Source organism: Malaclemys terrapin, chromosome 6 (assembly GCF_027887155.1).
Source record: "Malaclemys terrapin pileata isolate rMalTer1 chromosome 6, rMalTer1.hap1, whole genome shotgun sequence".
Classification (NCBI taxonomy): domain Eukaryota; kingdom Metazoa; phylum Chordata; order Testudines; family Emydidae; genus Malaclemys; species Malaclemys terrapin.
Genome location: NC_071510.1, coordinates 93466779 through 93487804, shown reverse-complemented (window position 1 = coordinate 93487804; position 21026 = coordinate 93466779). Strand labels below are relative to the sequence as shown.

Sequence of the window (21026 nt, the reverse complement as noted above, 5' to 3'; positions counted from 1 at the left end):
TCTGGGACAGTTCCTCAGATCTGTCATCTAAAAAGACTGGCTCAGATGTGGCAATCTCCCTTGCATCCTCTGCAGTGAAGACCAATACAAAGAATTAATTTAGATTCTCCATGACAGCTTTGTCTTCCTTCTGAGCTTCTTTAGTACCTCCAACATCCAGTAGCCCCACTGATTGTTAGGTAGGCTTCCTGCTCCTGATGTACTTAAAAATGTTTGCTGTTAGTTTTTGTGTATTTTTGCTAGTTGCTCTTCAAATTCTTTTTCAGCTTTCCAAATGATACTTTTACATTGGACTTGCCAGAGTTTATGCTCCTTTCTATTTTCCTCAGTAGGATCTGACTTCCAGTTTTTGAACGATTTCTTTTTGCCTCTAACTGCCTCTTTTACTCTGTTGTTTAGCCCTGGTGGAAAATTTTACTCCTCTGATTTTTTTTCTTTTTTTCTTTGGGGTATACATTTTCTCTGAGGCTCTCTTATGGCGTTTTTACAGAGTTTCTATGTGGCTTACAGGCATTTCACTCTTGTGACAGTTCCTTTTAATTTCTATTTAACTACCTTCCTCACTGTTGTGTAGTCCCCCTTTTTGAGATTAAATGCTACTATGGTAAATTTCTTTGGTAATTTTCCTCCTGCAAGTATTTTAAATTTGATAACAGTATGGTTTCTATTATCAAGTGGTTCAGCTATAGTCACTGCTTGGACCAGATCCTGTGTCCACCTAGGACTAAATCAAGAATTGTCACTCCCTTTATAGGTTCCAGGACTACGTGCTTCAAAAAGCAGTCATTAATAGTGTCTAGAAATTTTAACTCTGCAACCATTCCTGAGATGACATGTACCCATTCACTACGGGGATAGTTGAAATCCCCCATTATTACTGGGTTTTCTGTTTTTGTAGCCCCCCTAATCGCCCTGAGCATTTCACAATCACTCTCACCATCCTTTATGCAGTGTAGTTGTAGCCATGTCGGCCCCAGAACATTAGAGAGACGTGGTGGTCAGGTGATCGGTAGTATATTCCTACTGCTACGCTCTTATTATTCAAGCATGGAATTTCTATCCATAGAGATTCTATGGTATTGTTTGATTTATTCACATTTTTACTATATTTGACTCTTTGCTTTCTTTCACATACAGTGCCATTCCCCTACCAGAACAACATACTTTGTTATGTTTCAGAGTAACAGCCGTGTTAGTCTGTATCCGCAAAAAGAAGAACAGGAGTACTTGTGGCACCTTAGAGACTAACAAATTTATTAGAGCATAAGCTTTCGTGGACTACAGCCCACTTCTTCAGATGCATATAGAATGGAACATATAATGAGGAGATATATATACACACATACAGAGAGCATAAACAGGTGGGAGTTGTCTTACCAACTCTGAGAGGCCAATTAATTAAGAGAGAAAAAAACAAAACAAAACAAAAAAAACTTTTGAAGTGATAATCAAGCTAGCCGAGTACAGACAGTGTGATAAGAAGTGTGAGAGTACTTACAAGGGGAGATAGTCAACGTTTGTAATGGCTCAGCCATTCCCAGTCCTTATTCAAACCGGAGTTGATTGTGTCTAGTTTGCATATCAATTCTAGCTCTGTAGTCTCTCTTTGGAGTCTGTTTTTGAAGTTTTTGAACCTATCCTTGTAACAAACCCCGATGCCAACTCTGTCCACATATCTATTCAAGTGACATCATCATAGGACCTAATCACATCAGCCATACCATCAGGGGCTCGTTCACCTGCACATCTACCAATGTGATCTATGCCATCATGTGCCAGCAATGCCCCTCTGCCATGTACATTGGCCAAACCGGACAGTCTCTACGCAAAAGAATTAATGGACACAAATCTGACATCAGGAATCAAAATACTCAAAAACCAGTGGGAGAACACTTTAACCTGTCTGGTCATTCAGTGACAGACCTGCGGGTGGCTATATTACAACAGAAAAACTTCAAAAACAGACTCCAAAGAGAGACTACAGAGCTAGAATTGATATGCAAACTAGACACAATCAACTCCGGTTTGAATAAGGACTGGGAATGGCTGAGCCATTACAAACGTTGACTATCTCCCCTTGTAAGTACTCTCACACTTCTTATCACACTGTCTGTACTCGGCTAGCTTGATTATCACTTCAAAAGTTTTTTTTTTTTTTTCTCTCTTAATTAATTGGCCTCTCAGAGTTGGTAAGACAACTCCCACCTGTTTATGCTCTCTGTATGTGTGTATATATATCTCCTCATTATATGTTCCATTCTATATGCATCCGAAGAAGTGGGCTGTAGTCCACGAAAGCTTATGCTCTAATAAATTTGTTAGTCTCTAAGGTGCCACAAGTACTCCTGTTCTTCTTTATACTTTGTTATATATTTTGTACCCTGCTATTACTGTGTCCCATTGATTATCATCGTTCCATCAAGTTTCTACTATGCCTATTATTTCAATATCCTCATTTAATACCAGGCAGACAAGTTCACCTGTCTTAGTACTTAGACTTCTAGCATTTGTAAAATTATAAATTATAAAAATTGTCAGTATTTAGCTGTCTGCTTTCATGTGATGTAAACTGAATGGGACTCTTTTTGTTTGATTATTTCTCTTCAGTTCCTACCTCTAATTTATCAATTTCTGTCTTCTCCTCTTTACTAGGATATAGAGTATCCCCTTTAATAAATCATCCCCTACAGGATATGTCTGTCTGTCTGAACCTGGTACTCCTCTGCACTTGTCAGCTTTCCCCCAGCCCTTAGTTTAAAAACTCCTCTACAAGCTTTTGAATTTTACATTTTAGCCATCTGGTTCCATTCTGGTTATGTGGACTAACATTCACTTTGAATTTAGTTTTGTACCAAATATATAACCCAAGCTCAATTTTTTGCTTGTTTAGAAACTAAATAATATAATTTTAAAATAAATTTTAAGTAGTCTCACTAAGAGCAGCTGGAATTGTCTGCTTAGCTCAGTCTATTTTGAGATGAATGGAAAGTGGTTGATCTTTATGAGAAGAAAAGATTTCATGAAATAAAAGCCTGCGATTAGTTATGATCTTTAGGATTAGTATCTTCTTGAAATCCTAAAAGCTTTCTGTCACCACCAGCATGTTAAAAGACTTTGCCTGATCATTTACTTCAAGGGTGACATTATAATACAAGCAATTTGGCCATGTAGACTAAATAGACAGGGGCCACTTCATCTATTAATTCAAGAAACTTCAGCTCCTGTTATATTTAAGAGGAATTTGTTTAAGGCCAAGAGGGATACACAGAAAATGTATGTTATGTACACATTATTCTGAGACAATACAGTCTACATGCATATATTCAGTTTTTAACTATAGATATCAGATGCTTATACATACAGAGTTATTTGTAATAAACTCCTGATAAATTGAGAGAGAAAACAGTTGTTTTGCAGTCAAAATCTAGTTTCCTATTTTTGAAATTTTGGATCTTTAATGTTTCATAATTTAGGGCCAAATTGTGCTCAAAGATGTATGTTTTCTAGTAACTTCAATAGAAGGTACAGTAGGCATTGCTCACCCTTGTTGGAACCAATATACATTATGATCTATACTAGGTAATATAAATTGGCTCTAACAGCATCTTTATCAATCTTCCCTAACTACTTTCATATGTCACCAACCTCCAATGAATATCTTCATTGTGAGCCAAGGGCAGAAATGTGTCCCTTAGTGGCAATGTAACTTTTAAAATTGTTACTTAAGATAAAAATTAGAAAGAACAACTGTCTTCATTAGAAGAACTTATCCCATCCTTTCCTCTTCTTTATTGTTCCTAGAACATGATATTTTCTCTGCAATCACTGTGTTACTAAACAGCATGACCTTTTTGTCTGTAAATTAAGAGGTGATAAGTAGGGAATAAGTCATACCCATTAATAAAGACTTTTTTACATTGCTTTCTATGGACAAAAGACAACTTCTTTGTAGCAAATTAATAGTTAGCTCTTGATCTGTAAAAGTGCAGGATTTATTTTATACTGCTGTCTTCATTGATAATAGACAGCCAAGAATAACAGGTGTAATATTATCTGAATTGGAATTAAAAATATCATGTTTACAAAGGGAAAGTCTGTTATGAAGATACACCTCTACCCCGATATAACGCGACCCGATATAACACGAATTCTGATATAACGCGGTAAAGCAGTGCTCCGAGAGGGCGGGGCTGCGCACTCCGACGGATCAAAGCAAGTTCGATATAATGCAGTTTCACCTATAACGCGGTAAGATTTTTTGGCTCCCGAGGACAGCATTATATCAAGGTAGAGGTGTACTTTCAATCAACAACATGAGATTAGAAGCTTTCGTTTGAAATCAGAAGTTCTAAAAGATGGAATAGAATGCCCATCTAACCCTCACACTACATTGCTTCACTTATCTCATTGAAATCTCCATCTGACTCGTTTTCATGTTAATTTTGCAGCTTATGGAGCCAATGTGATCTGATATAGCAGCTATTAGCAATCTTGTATCTTTATGCAAGTATTAGGGTAAATACAAGCACTGTTGCAGTTATATACACTGCTACCTCGATATAACGCAACCCGATATAACACGAATTCGGATATAACGCGGTAAAGCAGTGCTCCGGGGGGGCACTCTGGTGGATCAAAGCAAGTTCAATATAACGCGGTTTCACCTATAACGCGGTAAGATTTTTTGGCTCCCGAGGACAGCGTTATATCGAGGTAGAGGTGTAGTTGAACCAAATCCAAAACAGGAAAGACTCAAGTCTAAATTTGTGCCTTCTGAATTAAAAGGTAGAATACAGGATAATATTATGATGGTAAACTCTAATAGGACAATAGATTTCTAACCATTCAATTCAGTCAGAAAACACCAGTAAACAATATTTTATGTTGTATTTCATATTACACATAAAAATGATGTTAAAAGACAATTATTAAGGTTGCAAAGTCAAGCTCTCAGAAGTTAGGAAATGCCAAAATTAAGGTTGGACATGCAATCTTAATTCAGTCCCTTGTGCATATGGATTATGAGATAGTCGTCAATTACAAGATTCTGGCATTTCTGAACTTTCAAATACTTGACTTTGCAACCTTAATAACGTTCCTTTCACATATTTTTGGTGTGTTATTTTCTAGGTTTTTCATAGAATCATAGAATATCAGGGTTGGAAGGGACCTCAGGAGGTCATCTAGTCCAACCCCCTGCTCAAATCTGTCTAATCCCCAGACAGATTTTTGCCCCAGATCCCTAACTGGCCCCCTCAAGGATTGAACTCACAATCCTGGGTTTAGCAGGCCAATGCTCAAACCACTGACTTTATAAAGTTTCCCTCTTCTTACCCACCAGCTTTCACTCCAAACTTTTGCCCCCGTCTCTGGTCCAGTCCCAATGTACACTCCTGCCCCACCCCTAGGTCTAATTATCATCTCCTCTGCATTTGAATCTAGCATCCTCCTCCTCCACACTTCCTGGGACCAGTAGGGTGGCCACTGAATGCATAAGAAAGACAGGCACCCTGCTCTCAGTTCAGGTGCCTGGATTCAAACCTGAAACAACCTGCTGTAGCCCAGAGCTTTAATTAAATGGAAAGTTCTGCTCAGTCTCAGGCTGATGGACTCTTCGGGAAATTTAGCGGCTAAAATCAAAGATGTTTCTATTGAGCAAGTGCAAACAACAATTTTTCAACATTTTATGATTTGGTGAATTTGAGCAGATTTTCATCATAACTACAACAGGAACATCCCTGACATAAAAGGCTACCCCCCTGCCAAATTTCAAGTCCCTACTTCAAAGCATGGGAGTGGTAGTACTTTTCAAATATTTTATTTCCATGGACTAAACAATGTATTGTCCCCTAGCCTCATTCTCGTAAATGGCTGAACTGCTTTGGCTGAAAATTTCAAAAACAATTCAGCCTGAGGAAGAAACCCAGGATGCAAAATTTTAGCCCAATCTGTTGAAGTTTGGCACAATTATAAGCAACTGAAATCATGGTCTTATAGGGAAAAGTGTTGGGTAACCTTAATAATAGGTGGTGCTACCAGCCCTGCCCATTCCCAGACAAAAAATATTATATATATATATATATGGAGATATACCTATCTCATAGAACTGGAAGGGACCCTGAAAGGTCATCAAGTCCAGCCCCCTGCCTTCACTAGCAGGACCAAGTACTGATTTTGCCCCAGATCCCTAAGTGGCCCCCTCAAGGATTAAACTCACAACCCTGGGTTTAGCAGGCGAATGCTCAAACCACTAAGCTAATATGTTAAAATGAAGTTAAGGTTGAGAGTACATATGACCAAATTAGGGTAAAAATCACTATAGCCATGTAAATATGCCAAAACAAGCATTATAAACAAAGGAAATGCACGGTTAAAGTTAACAAAAAAGAACAGCAAACAGGTGAATGTATGGAAACACAATTAAGGAATGCATGCAATCTTAGCTCTGACCCATAGTGATGCCATGTGGTCCCAGGTTACATTAAACCTATTTTTAAAGACCCACTAGATATTTTCATTTTTTCTCGTATGGCGTCACCACTTGGTTAATGTTATTGGGTGAGTGGCATTCGATGGATAAGGAGTACACTTTCCACTCTTTCTGCCTTGCTATGTATTCTGGGACTGACTGTTTAAAATCTCAAATATCTTATTGCAAGAGGTAGGTGGTTACAAAATTCTACCACTAGTCTCTCAGGCTACCAGAACAATCATCAGTTTTGCTAATGCTTTCATTGATATCTTACATACACAAGAAACCTTGATGGTTCCTCGAACATATGAAGTTTCTGTATGTAATAGAAGATCCCACTAGTACATATATCAAGAGAGACTGAAACATTTATGGAGCAAAATGTGTATATTATTAATTCATCCATGATATTGCTAAGTATGAATTGCGGGAATGAGGTGGTGTAGCAGTCCAGGACATTGTTTTTATAAAGTGTGTGTTTGTTTTGTGTTGTTATTCAGAATTTATTTTATGTATAAGTTTGTCTAACTGTTTTAAAATCAGTAGAGACATTATTATAAAACCATTAATGTTTTGGTGATGTATTGCAAAGTCAATGGCAAAACTCTCATGGAATTTACTAGGGCCGGGACTTTCACCCATAGTCTCTGCCCCAAAGAGTTTGCCCTCGAAAGCAAATGTTACCAAACATAATAGGAAAAATACATAGAAAATGCATTAAAAAGTAAAATGGGCCAAGGCCAGTGCACTGTGGTGGTCATATGGGATCATAAAGAGTAGAAATGTCTTGCTAAAACTGCAATGTAAGTGCCATGGTTTTCATTAAACCAACAGTTGACACGTGGTGGTAGCTGCAGCATCTCAGTTCTTCCACACACCGAGAGAAAAAAGAGTGTGATATATCAATGGTAACTGCTGGTAAATGTTGTCTTTTTAATGATGACTGCTGTATGATATTTGTATTTGCACAGTGGTCTCCAAATTAGAACTGGCTGACTAATGAAAAAAATATTTGTAGATAAATCATTCAATGATTGATTGGACAAAAATCATTAAATACATAATTCATGAATATTAGTCATTCAGCTCTACTCTTTTCAGGGATGAAATACATTAAGAAGGCAAACTCACCTTCCGTGTTGGAAATGGGAGTACTGTCACATTTGCTTTCACACTGTTGCATTGATGGAGGTCGAACAGTTTCTAGACACTCACTGGATGCTTGTCCAGTATATGAGAGACACTGCACTGTTCGCATCTGTTGTCCCAGACCACATTGTGCAGAACACTAAGGAAAAGAGAGAAATCAGGATAACAAGTCTGGTCAAATTTTAAAATATAAACAAGATAGCAGAAGAGTGAACAGGGATGGCATAGACATAAAATGGAAAAAATAAAGCCACTGAGGACATGTGTTCCAGAATAGATTATTCTATGGACATGTAGTGGTTAGAAAAAACATTGGGCAAGGATAGCATATACAGCATTTCTCAGCACCTCCTTTGGCTAATACAGCAAAGGGCACTCATAAACAGTTTAGGATTTTGCATTTCTAACAGTATATCCAAGCATCTGGCTTACAAAGGAGATGAAGAACAATGCAATACTAGTTCCCTGAATCAACCCAGAGCTGAGTTTGAGAATTCTATTTTACCCTACCTTAGGTTTTTGTCTTTAACAACATTAATGGCTTGTCCATACAAACACTTCACAGCAAGCTGTGGTGTAAATCTACCTTGCACTACCATTTCAAAACGGGGTGGATTAAAGCACTCTAGGGAATATTTACTGTGCAGCAGGCTAATAAGAAGCTTGCTGCAAGTTAAGTGCTCATATAAACAAGCCCTAAGACATCATCTCTGAATGTAGTTACTCTTTTACCTCAGATCACAGAAAAAAATATAAAGGGAACAAGAATTTGAATCTCCCTGCTAGTTTCCTTGGGAGACCTCTGTCATTGGGGATAGAAATATTGAGGTATTCATCAATATTTCAAAACAATGTGCTAAACCATCTCAGAGAAAGTAAGAGACAACAGAATTTTCCAATCCCTGCATAAAACCAATAGCCTTTATGTTGCCCGCTTCTGTGAAGCATAGTGAATAAATAAAAATAAAATGGGCAAAATAATATACCGTAGATAAAATGCAGTGATATATCTCACCCTCTTTTTAAAGGGCAGAAATAGGGCACAAATGTGGTGAGGCCATACAGTGGAAGCATGATTGAAGTCAGGGCTGGCTCTGAGGGTGGACGGGCGGGCCCACCAAAGGGGGCGTCATGCGCAGGGTTTGCCTGATTGCTACCTGACCTGCCAAGAGCCAGCTGGGCTGGCAGAGGCGGCAGGCAGGCAGGCGGAGCAGCAGCATCTGGAGCTGGGGCGAGGGACCCGAGCTGCAAGGGGGCATTTGGATGAAAAGCCGAGCCAGGTGACTCCTCTGGAGCAGGGGTGCCCCTCCTCCCCCCTGTGCCACTGCCGTGTAAATCCACCACTGTTCCTGTCCCCTCTCCAGTCCAGACTAGGAGCATCCTCCTGTCTGCTGTGTGTGTGTGTGGGAGCTGATGTCGGGGTGTCCCTCTCCCGCTGTGTACCCAATCTCCACTGACCTGGGGTGACAGGACAGGGGGAATCTGTGTGTGCTGCTGTCTCTCTGGGTCCAGAGCTGCTGGCAGCTGCTTGTGTCTGAACAAGCCTTTAGGCGCCTGACCCTGAGTGTTTTCTTAAAGAGACAGTGCACTCATACACTCAGGCAATGGCTACACTACGAGGCTTTTAGCGACACAGTTGTGACGCTACAGCCCTGCCGCTAATTCGCACAGTGTAGCTGCTGTTTGTTGGCAGGAGAGAGCTCTCCTGCTGACAAAAAACTTCCACCCCCCATGAGCGGCAGCGGCTTTGTCGGCAGGAGAGTGCTCCCGCCGACAAAGCACTGTTCACACCGGCACTTTTCATCAGTAAAAATTTTATCATTCGGGTGTGTGTGTGTGTGTGTGTGTGTTTTTTTAATACCCCCTGAATGACAAAAGTTTTGCAGACGAAGTGCCAGTGTAGACAAACCCTCTGGCACACACACACACACTCTCCTCAGTACAACACACACTGTCACACACACACACACACACGCACTCCCAACACACACACACACTCCCTCTCTCTCACACACAGTCTCCCTCACACAGTCCCCCCAACGCACACACCAGGACTCTCTGCATCCAGGTCACTTTCCCCACCTGTGGCGAGGATTAGGAGCTGCTGCCGCTCTCCTACCCTCTCCTTATGCAGCCCAGGTGGGGACAGTGACCTGGACGCAGGGAGCCCTGACCTCGCTCCTTGCTCCTCGCCACCTCACAGCCCCCTAAGGGTGTGTGGGGCAGAGGAGCACCAGTCCAGGGAGGGGAGTGAGCAGCAATGCCAGCTGCTCCATCACTGCATCCAGGTCAGTTTTACCATGTGGGTGCAGGAGGAGGATGCAGAGGTTAGGGGCACAGGAGCGGGGCAGGGATTGGAGTGAAGAGGGCACAGTGCAGGTGTTAGAGGCACAGGGGTTGGGGCACAGGAAGGGGCAGGCTTTGGCGTGAAGAGGGCACAGTGCAGAGGTTAGGGGAACATGAGGGAGGTTCAGGGGGTAAGAATGAAGGGGGTGCAGGGATTGGGACACAGGAGGGGAGTCCAGGGTTGGGGTGAAGAGGGCACAGTGCAGGGGCTAGGGATGAAGGGAGGGTGGGGAGCCCATGGGGGCAAGGAGCTATAGGGGGGCATACCATGCCCACGGGGGCCAGGGGCACCAAAATGCAAGTTCGTCCAGGGTGCTATTTTCCATAAGGCCAGCCCTGATTGAAGTAGCCATGCTGCCAGAGGGAAAAAGGACTCATACTCCATGCATGCATACAGCTGGAGTTTCCTTTTCTCACTGATTCCCCAGACGTACAGAAGCTTTAGCCTTGCTCACTTCACAACCTACCAATACCCTTCCCATGTAAGGCAGAATAGCTGGACACTGCTAAGTGAACACAATAAAGAGTTCCCAGAATCCTCTGTTCCCATTCTTTAGGTCTTTTCAGTAAATAAAATGCACGTTTTATTTTCAAACTTCCACTAGAGCATAATTAATGGAAAGTGCAGAGCAATTAATAAAAACAAATAAATAGTAGCTGACAGTGTCCCTTCAAGGATTTAATGATGGACAGAAACCTTTGAGTTTATGTCTCCTATGTGATGTTATTCTAACAATAGCTGTTGTTTTAGACTATTCTTTTAAACAGTAATATGGGGCACCACGGGAACTACTGATCAGGGCAGAAGTATTCATCTCAGCAATAAGGACTCCCACCCGCATATATCCCAACAAGGGGTTTCTTCCAAATAGGCACAGAGTAGCATACAGGCTCTGCACTATTTCTCACAGAAGCCCTGGAACAAGAGGTGTATCATTTGCATGAGTAACTGTTGTTATAACTGAGTTGATTCCATGCATTTTAGCGTGGGGGGAGGTGTAACCAATAGTTCTTTTCAAATGGAAATGCTTTGGCCATTCCAAAACATGTTTTGCTGCTCTATAACTAAACAATGGCTTAACTGATTTACATCAATTTAAGAGAAATATGCATCTGCACTGATAACATGCATGTCAGCATAAGATAGATCCTTAATCTATTACTTAGGGCCAATATGGCCAACTGCTGTTCCCTGAGTACTCCAACTGAATTCAGTGGAACAGCTCACATGAAGAGTAAACTACTGATGGAACTACAGTTTCAAGGATCAAGCTCTTACTTAATAACAAGCCATAAATCATACTTTAAATTGCTAAATCTTAATCAAAGAGAGAGCATGTAGCTCTATATATAGCATAACCAAGGTACATTCATTGCCTGAACTGTTCTGCCTATGCTATAACAACTCAAACCACAGTCCTATGCTATAGGTAAGCATGTCTCTGTATATAAGATTTAACATGTTTTTCAAAATCCATAGAAGTCAATTAATGCTGCATTTGTACACCTATTGTCAATGTAAGTCAACCTAGTAATTTTGGTGTAATAATACTACTTCTATTGTACCTTTCAACTAAGGAATTCAATGTACTTTTAAACTATTTATTAAATTATGCCTTGCAACATTGCTGTACACCCCAAAACACTCGCTAGCCTTTTTACATGTGAGTAAACTGAAGCGCAGAGGAAAAGAGATAATGCATACCTTCCCATAGTCAACTAGTGGGAAATTCAGATTTAAACTCAGAAGTTCTAATTCCCTATTTCATGCTCTAGTCACTACACAACACTCATTGTAATGCTCACTGAATTTCAAATTTCTAACTGCTTTAACATTCACCAGCTCTGGTTAATTGGGATAAAAAATTATTAGTAAAGTTTTACTGTTAAATTAGTTCACTGTGGCCAGTATCATTTTTGTTTCTAGTCTGTTTCACATTCTGGCTTACAAGCACTAACACATGCAGGTATTTTGAAGGTCACAAAACGACAGGAGAATATTTTTAAATGTTTTAAATAGAACAAGAAAAAAATGAGAAAAACATTTCTATTCATATTAGTTTTAATAGCTCACTTCATATATGGGATCCTACATGTATATGTATATTTCTCCAGGGATTATGTCAATAAACATTTTTCATGTATCGCACTGGTGGGAACTGGCATGCAGAATCCTGAACTGTGAGCTTGTGGATATTTATAAACCTGAAACTAGCAGATGGTGTCTTTTTAGGAATCTGTCAAAATATTGCCATGAATTTTCTCTGGCATGAACCTTATTGCTTCTGTTTGGAAACTATATATGATATCCTTGACCCATAGAAGAGATATAGCACAGGCAGAAGCAGCACAAGTTTCACCACACTGCCACCTCCACCAAACATGGCTGAAACCTTGTCTGGAAGAACCATCTCTAGTAATTAAAGAGTAACAATAACAATAAATAATACTTTGCATGTCAATAGGACTTTTTAATCAAAATTCTCCAATAACATCATAACAGTAGGTACATATTTTTAACATGGGGAAACTGAGGCAATGATAATTTAAATGACTTGTCCAAGGTCTCACAAGAAGGCAGTGACAGAAGTGGGACTGGAACAAAGGTTTCCTAGCTAGTAGACCATGTTGCCTCTCCTATAAGCACTAGTTGAATCTCTACTCCCATTCAATTTTTTTTACTTCTTCTGTAGGAATATGAACAGGTGTGAAAATCAGTGCTAATTACAGAGTTGGGATTATTTTTCCCCACCAACACTTGTCCATTAGGAATTGGACTGAGATTAGTTACTCATTTTATATAAACCAACAGACAGATATCAGAAGGTACCTAGCTGTGGGCACTATCACCCTGTGTAACATTCCAGTCTGAGACAAAAGAGGATGTCACCTGAGGCATCCCTCGCTCATTTCCAAGAACAAAATATCTTCCTTTTTAGAAAATGCTGATGGATATTAATAGCAAGAAAAGGTAGCAGATGGTTATATGGTCTGTTATTTTACCTGTCCCCAGTCTCCAGTAACCCAGCGAGGAGGGGGGCATCGGCCTAAGCTACAGCGGATGCGGACTGGAGGCTTGCTTTCCTCTTGGCATTGTGCAGCTGGAAATGTTTTTGAAAGGTCACTGCTTTTGCACAGAACAATCCGATGTTTGAATCCTGGACCACATTTTGGAGTGCACTGGAAAAATATGCAAACAAATTTATAGTTACAATTTGAAAAGACAATAAATATTTCAGAAATATTCTTAAGAAAGTATATATTCAGGTACGCTTATACCAAACTATGATCACAATTTCCACAAGATCCAAGATGTCCCCTGTCTATCCATAGTAGGGATGAGACCCACATAAAGTATAAATGAGATTTGCACTCAGAATGCTACAGTGATGGACACTGAAAATCTTCACAGATACTGAAGTCTTTATAAATGAGATGGTTGGTGATTGATTTTCTTCATCACCATTTTCTAACATATTTTCCTTCCTATCATTTACCTTATTGTACTGCAACACATTCCTAATTTTCAGTGTGTAAGCGAAGTATACCAAGTATATCAGTACTCAGAAAATAAATCCGAATGCATTTCAGAGATTAATGTGGAATCCACTAGCACACAACTCTCAGCAGAACCAGTGAAAGCCTCTCTCTACATCCCATATAGACTAATAAAATACAGAGGATGGAGGGTGACATACTAGAATACAGCACAAGAAAATTTTCAACATATGTAAAGGTGAGTGCATTAGTGGGATGTGTAGAAATGAGATTCTTGGACCAAGGTAGGAACTTTCCTCCCTTTCTTCAAGTTGTTACCCTCTCTTCCCCCAGATACTGCCCCTCCTTTTTCCTTTGGTGTTTAGCTGCTTTGCTGGCTTTGATAGCAACGAGGTAATGAAGCAGGAACTTGAATGGAGGCAGGTCTGAAGTCCTCCATGCTCATTTCTCTTCCTTCTCATTATTCTATCTCCCCTTGCTCCTCCCTTATTTTGCTACTCTCCATTACCCGTTACTAACCCTAGCAGAGCAGCAAACTGGGAAGAAGATAGGGAAACAGGTACCAAGGGGAAAGAGACAAAAGAAGACAGAATAACTTCAAAATTCCACCCAGTGAAGTTCCTGGTACCTGTTTGCCTCCATCATTCAAGTAGGAGATTTTGACAGAGAAGCAGTTTCAGAATTGCTTCAGAATTGCATAATTGCATGTGCATCTCTTTCCTGCAAATTCACCAGTAAGATATTTAGATGGGAATCAGTTTCTGATGGTACACAGGGCCTGTACATAGAATAACCTAAATCTGTCACAATATTTGAATTCCCTTTCTGGTATAAGCAGCTGCAATACGTACTACCATAGTATGTGGGAACTCAGAGCAAAATTCACGGGTGAAACAACACAGGAATTCTACATCCAAACAACGCAGCATATGGCAAACACCAGAGGGAAAAGATGTAAGCCCCTATCTGTTGTAGCTACTGGGAACAAGAGACAAAAACATCCTTCAGAAAGAAAATTTCCTATGGAGACACAGCCGAAATTCCACTAAATAAGATGAACTACACTTTGTCCCAGCAATGAAAGTGAAATAAGGAAATAACAACTTAAGTTGCCTACAATAATACTGAATGACCAAAAACCAAAGGCATCACTAGAATTCAACAAAAAGAGTATGGGCTAGTCTACACTGGCAACGCTAAAGCGCTGCCGCGGCAGCGCTTTAACATGTCTTGTGTAGTCACAGCAGAGCGCTGGGAGAGAGCTCTCCCAGCACTCTAAAAATCCCACCTCCATGTGGGGAGTAGCTCCCAGTGCTGGGGCACTGTCTACACCTGCGCTTTACAGCGCTGAAACTTGCTGTGCTCAGGGCAATGTTTTTTCACACCCCTGAGTGAGAAAGTTGCAGCTCTGTAAATTACCAGTGTAGACAAGCCCTATGTCTCCAAAGCAAATGAAAAATAAAATGCCCACACAAACAAAAAACTGGGAATAAAGTTCCCCATTACTGCATGCTTTCAGAATTTTTGACTCAGTTAACAAATGGAGGCAAGCATGACTAATGGTAATATGAATGCAAAGGAAGAAATGCTTGTCTAAAAAGTCTGATAAGGATCCTCCCAAGAAATCCTAGAGCAATTTTTGCTGTTTTGATTTTATTACCTTGAGATACTTTGAATAAATATAAAATACAATCATTGTTTCCTGCAAGGGCGGTAATGCAGCCAAAACTCAACCATTTCAAGGCATTTGGAAATTGGCATGGCAAACTGTCACCCTGTCACTAAAGAATGACTAATTACCTTGTGCTGCCACAAGCTACTTGTTAGTTTTAGCACACCATTCCCTACCATGTGTAAACACTTTTACATTATCCCATTGGTCTATATATATATTTTTTCTTTCATTATCTCTTTCTATCTTTACACATTGTATTTTGTAGAATATTTCTGGCTTTCCATATCACTGCTTATATGGATGATTTTTAGACGGGGGAAAAAAGCTTTAGGACAACAATTAATTTCTCAACCTAGTCAAATTGCACAGATACTTTAACTCCACTAACCCAAAAGAAGCCTAAATCTATTGTTCCTTTTCTCTAAACAAGCTATTTCCGATTATCAGTTTTCATCAGAGATAAAGAGGTACAACTCCTTGCTTATCTGATGCTCAACAAGCATGTTAGCATATGAATGAGTGCTGGAATTGCTTAGTTTGTGTTCAGAGAGAGTCAGCATTGCAGCAAGTGTGTTAGTTGTTTTTAGTACAACAACAAAAGCTGAAGAAGAGACTTTACATTCCCAAAGATGACAAGCTTTGACTTAAATGGAAGCAGAAGTGGACATTGCTGCTGCTTTCTATTACAAATATTACAGGATACATCATTTTCATGCTACCCTTAGAAAATAATAAAGAAGTATTATCTGCTACATGAAATAAGTATATACTTTTAATATATAATAATTATTTTTCTAGGAAATGCTGGATAGAAAAATAAGCACTTTCTCATTATATTAAAAAAGTTCTTACCAGTTGAGACACACCTCCAAGCTACTCTAAGCAGAAATGTATAAATAGAAATATGTTCTTATTTGCTCAGAATCTTGTCAGAGCACCCACCAAGATTTCTGATTTAACAGTGCTCTAACCCTATTTTGGATGAGGAAATTTCTGTTCCAAGATATCCTACACAGACCGTACAGAAGTTTATATATGGGAGCCATAAAACTCCTGTAGCTGCTCACAGAGTTGGAACATCAGCAGTCCCAGGGAGATGGTTTAGTAAGCAGAATGCAGGTGAAGGAGTCAAAGGTGCCTAATAAATGCAATGTGCTACAATGCTCCACAGTTTATCATGGGGATATTATTATTATTTATTTGTATTGTGATATACACACAATGGAAAGATGATTCCTGGTCCCAAAGGGCTTACAATCTAATCAACACCACATAAGTGGACTATAAAAGGTTTTTCTGTCTCTATCTCCTCACTTACTCCCTTCCTCCAATCCACCCTTCCTCTTTTCCCCCTCCATTCATCTCTTTCTTCCTACTCATCCTCTTTCTTTTCCAAACTATTCCCCCAAGCCTTGGATTAACTTTTAATAGGGTGGGATGCTCTGTGCCTTTTTCTCTCTCAGGAAGTGGATGACCAAGTAGGGATTGCTTGCAAGCCCTCCCTCCCCCCCGCTTCCGGCTTTGCCACTCCACTTCTAACACCAGCTTGAATTGCAGGGAATAGGCAAGTAGAGAAGAGAGGGGACATTGTACATGCCTCCTGGCATGTTTTTAAAAACTCACTCACAATCCAGGAGGCTTTTAAGGCCCTGCTCTATACATAGAGATGTTGCTATAGGGAACTGCTTTCTGACAGATATTAAGGATGTAAACCAGACACCTTTTAGGAAAGAAATTTGTTAGTCTCTAAGGTGCCACAAGTACTCCTGTTCTTCTTAGGAAAAGTACTCCAGGAAAAAGGGTCATTCTTTTAAGACTGTATAAACCCAGAGACGGGTTAAGATCTGAGCTCTGTGGCTGGCCCATCTTTGTATTGTCCAAATGAATGACATAAACTTGTGACAAAAAATAGAACCTTTGGAGTCCAAGCAATAGCGTCAGCATAAAGGACTAATGATGATCAGAAGCTTTTTAAAAAAAACAACCTGTAAATTTTAAAAATATTTTTCTGCTCCTAGTTAAAAAACCAATCACACATTTAATGGAAGATCCCCTATGAAACTGAACGAATGCTTGCCCACTACAGCGAAGATAATAAAATTCTATGTTGGCCAAATTATAAAAAAAATTATTTTTAAGCTAGACACATTTGGTTGGGTTTTTTCCCCCCGTAAGTTAGTGGTGGTTTTTACCAGTGGAGAAAATTGTTTTCAATGTTCATATCAATAATTATTAGACATTATACATCACTTAACATCCCAAAACACACCACAATTCTTTACAAGCTGAAATACAAACTATAGAGAGGGATAGCATCACTCTGAAATTAGGCCATCAATGGAACAGCTCCACAGCATCTCATAGAATCCTGCATCAATAGTTTATGAGAGGAAGTGATGTCCATCATCTGTATATGGTGTGGAGCTGATGGCACTGTTCTACGCAACTTCACCATGGCCCCCAGCATATGGGGGGGTGTGTGTGTGTGACTGCTGTGCTTCTGTGCTCTGTCTATTTACATATGCCGGAACAGTCCCTTGGAGCTGGAGGCAGGTGTGCCATAACTTAAAACAGCCCCGAGGCTGCTCTAATATAAGATGGGGATCCCACCCTGGAAACTAGGAGTTGCAAAGGTGGTGCACAACCATCTTTGCCACCTTGCCCAAGTAGTGCTCTGCAAAGTTTGAATTCAGCTCAGAACTGGGGCAATGGAATCAATTTCTGTTCTCAGTTGTATGGGTGCACATCCTTTGAATTCAGTAAGGTTGAATCAGCATAAATTGAGTTTAGATCTTGGCTCATACACTAACGGACACTGCCATATTAATAAAAGGTATACTAGCCTCTCTTAGGACTACTGGAGATCCAAGTCTTAGTTCCACCTTTCACATCACCTTACTAAGGTACTTATTTATGATGTTTGTTGGGTTATTTGAGGAAAAATACAGCATTTCTTGTAGCTTTTGATACCTAAGTGCTCAAAAAATCATCATATCCTTTTTTAAGCCATATGCTTGTAAAGAAGCCTCTGGAAACTAAAGTCCCCCTTCTCAATTTATGACTTTGCTGAACTAGGAAGCTACCCCATGCCAACAAACTATTGTGCAGCAGCACTTGTTTTAGCCTTTATTGGCTAAACAACATGCCCCATTGGTTACATTATGACAGTAGGGGAAAATTTTAAACATGTTTAATGTTCTAAATCAGACAGCTACTGATTTCTTATTAATCCTCTGCCTTTAGATGATGATTTCCAGATGATAAACAGCAATAAAAATGTATTTACATTCAGTGGGAGGAACTCATGACTTGCCCATTGCCAATGAATTAAAAATGCTAATCTGTGTGAAATATCCTTACTTCTGACCAGTCCAAGGCAACCCACTGTGGTGGACAAGACTGATTGTTACAGGGTTCTTTTTCAATAGGCCGGTGTGTTAAACAGTTAATATTGTCCAGTGTCTCCTCCTCAGATGGTCCAATCTTTCTGATACAGAGAACTGTTCGTGTACGTATTCCTCCATCACAGGTCTTACTGCATTCTGACCAATCTCCTATAAACCACCTATAGAGAGAAAATCAGGAAATTTAAGTAACCCATTTCACATATAGAATCATAGAAGTGTAGGACTGGAGGGGACCTCAATAGGTCATCTAGTCCAGTCCCCTGCACTCAAGGTAGGACTACGTAATAACTAGACTATTCCTGACAGGTGTTTGTCTCAAATGGAGAAGATGATTACACAATCATAAAATCCAAACCTTAGTTTAAATTAATAATCCTAAATTATGTTCAATAACATACATGCTCTTCTTAGTAAAATAAAGTATGAGTAAATTAAAGTATAAGTACAAAACAATGCAAGAGCAGTCACAAGGATGGGCATGAGCAATGAGAAGCCAGTGATCTGCTGCTGGCTTAACAGCAGCCTACTGGCTGCTGCAACCAATTGGGCAGCCTGCTGAAGGCCGGCTGTACTGATGAGGCTGCCTGGGGGATTAGTTCTGCTGCAGGCCCAGATTCCTGACAATAGCCCCCACTCAAGGGTGCTGTCTAGGGACCTCAGGGCCTGGTTTCTCAGGGTAAGCGTGGTGGAAGGCACACAGGAGGTTCAGGGCATGGCAACGTTCTCCAGGTTCCCATGAATGTTCGCCTGGGCCATGACTGTCCCAGTTAATTAGTTACTGTAGTTTTCCTTAGACCTCATGGGAGTCTAGAATCTGCTGAACCACATATTCTTCTTGGCCCTGAACAGTTATAGGCAGAAGAGAGAGAGTAGTATGGAGTGGGAAGGGATTCAAGACTAATAGTTTTAGAAGTGAGACATGGAGGCAGGGTGAATCTTGAGGAAATCTGGTAGCTGTAACTTGTATGTACCCAGGTTAATCTGTTTTGTGCTTTGGAAAGGCCACAGGTACTAACGGTCCAGCTTCGTGGAGGGACAAGTTGATCGCAGATTCTAGGTGGACAATCACACATCGTCCCCAACCCCAATGCCAGGCATTGGCTGGCAGGGCTGGTTGGCATACCGTTTGTAGGTTGCCATGGTGACTTCTAACTGCCTTTGAAGTTCTTGGTGACCTGCTGGATGTGGGCCATGAGTTCGGTAACAATGGGCATCATTCTGCAGGATCTGGGTGGTGTCCACCAGTTCTGCTGCTAGTAGGGTCTGTGCTAGCATTGAGGACCCAGGCCCTAGTTTTAAAGGCTCTCAGTCTGTCAGCCTACCAGGACAAGGATGATCTAGCCTAGTGGTCGGAGCAAGCATCAGGACCCAAGGACTAGGGTAAGAGCTGGAGTCAGTAGTCAAAAGCCAAACCCAAGGGTCAAACCAGAGAGCAGGTACTGGAACAAGCAGGGGTTCAAGGCAGGGGCAGGACAGAGGCAAGGCTGGGTGCAAGGCCGGAGCAGGAGGAACAGGCAGGAGCAGGTACAATGGTGGGCATGAGCATTAAGAAGCCAGTGAGCTGCTGCTGCTGCTGAGTTAAGAGCCAGCCTGCTGGACGGCCCCTGCAGCCAATCAGGTGACATGGCCAATCCATCAGTCTGCTGCAGGCCAGCTGTACTGATGAGGCTGCCTGGAGACTAGCTCTGCTGCAGACTCTGATTCCTGACAGGCTAATTTAGAACCTCACTCCTCTGATGGTTCCTTAATATGGTGCATTTATTTCTTTGCTTTTTTTGACTGCAACCTTTGACTACCACAAATTTTACATATGACCCCATAGAAGGGGCATTTTCCATTATAAAGTTTTACTGCATGGGATCCACAGGTTTTCCTTTGCATTTTCTTTGTCTCCTCTGTTTTGCATTTGTTTTACACAAATTTTGGTGTATTTTTCCTTGTATTTTCATATTTTTGCCTATGCTACTTGGTGAATTATCTGTGTCTACTTATGCTCTGCATTTGGATGTGAGCTCGTTCACTAGCTTTGCACATGTCTATAACTCTTTTTAGAGTTAGTGTGGGCTCTCTGAGAATTCTCATTCAAGATCCTGCATCTTTCATCCCTATTACTAATTTATCACATATTTGCTCACCTTTTGATATTTGATAATCATGAACCAGCCATTTTGTGTAGTTTGGTGATATACTGATCTATTGTTGCTCCAGATTCTCAATCACACTCACTGAAAGAAGAAATTACTCACCTTGTGCAGTAACAATGGTTCTTCGAGATGTGTGTCCCTATGGGTGCTCCATTGTAGGTGTGTCTGAGTCCCTGAACTGCTGACTGGAGAACTTCGATAGTACTGTCAGTTGGGTCTGGACATGCACTGTCTCTCCTCGTGCTGCACTATGAGGCTAGCCAATGCATGTGAGCTAACCATCCTCACTTCCTTCTCTACCGCAGAGTCACAGTGAGAATGCCAAAGTAGAGGGG

The 21026-nt window shown here is 40.7% G+C and overlaps 1 protein-coding gene across 1 annotated transcript in view; it reads right to left on the bottom strand.

The window, feature by feature from the left end:
- The window catches only part of ADAMTS6 (ADAM metallopeptidase with thrombospondin type 1 motif 6), a 310431-nt gene that overhangs the window by 7816 nt on the left and 281589 nt on the right, over positions 1-21026 (bottom strand). The window contains exons 22-24 of the mRNA XM_054031218.1: positions 18501-18705; positions 12971-13147; positions 7604-7760 (exon numbers count right to left, since the gene is read on the bottom strand). Coding sequence (XP_053887193.1) covers positions 7604-7760; positions 12971-13147; positions 18501-18705 — 539 coding nt within the window. The remainder of the gene's footprint in view (positions 1-7603; positions 7761-12970; positions 13148-18500; positions 18706-21026) is intronic.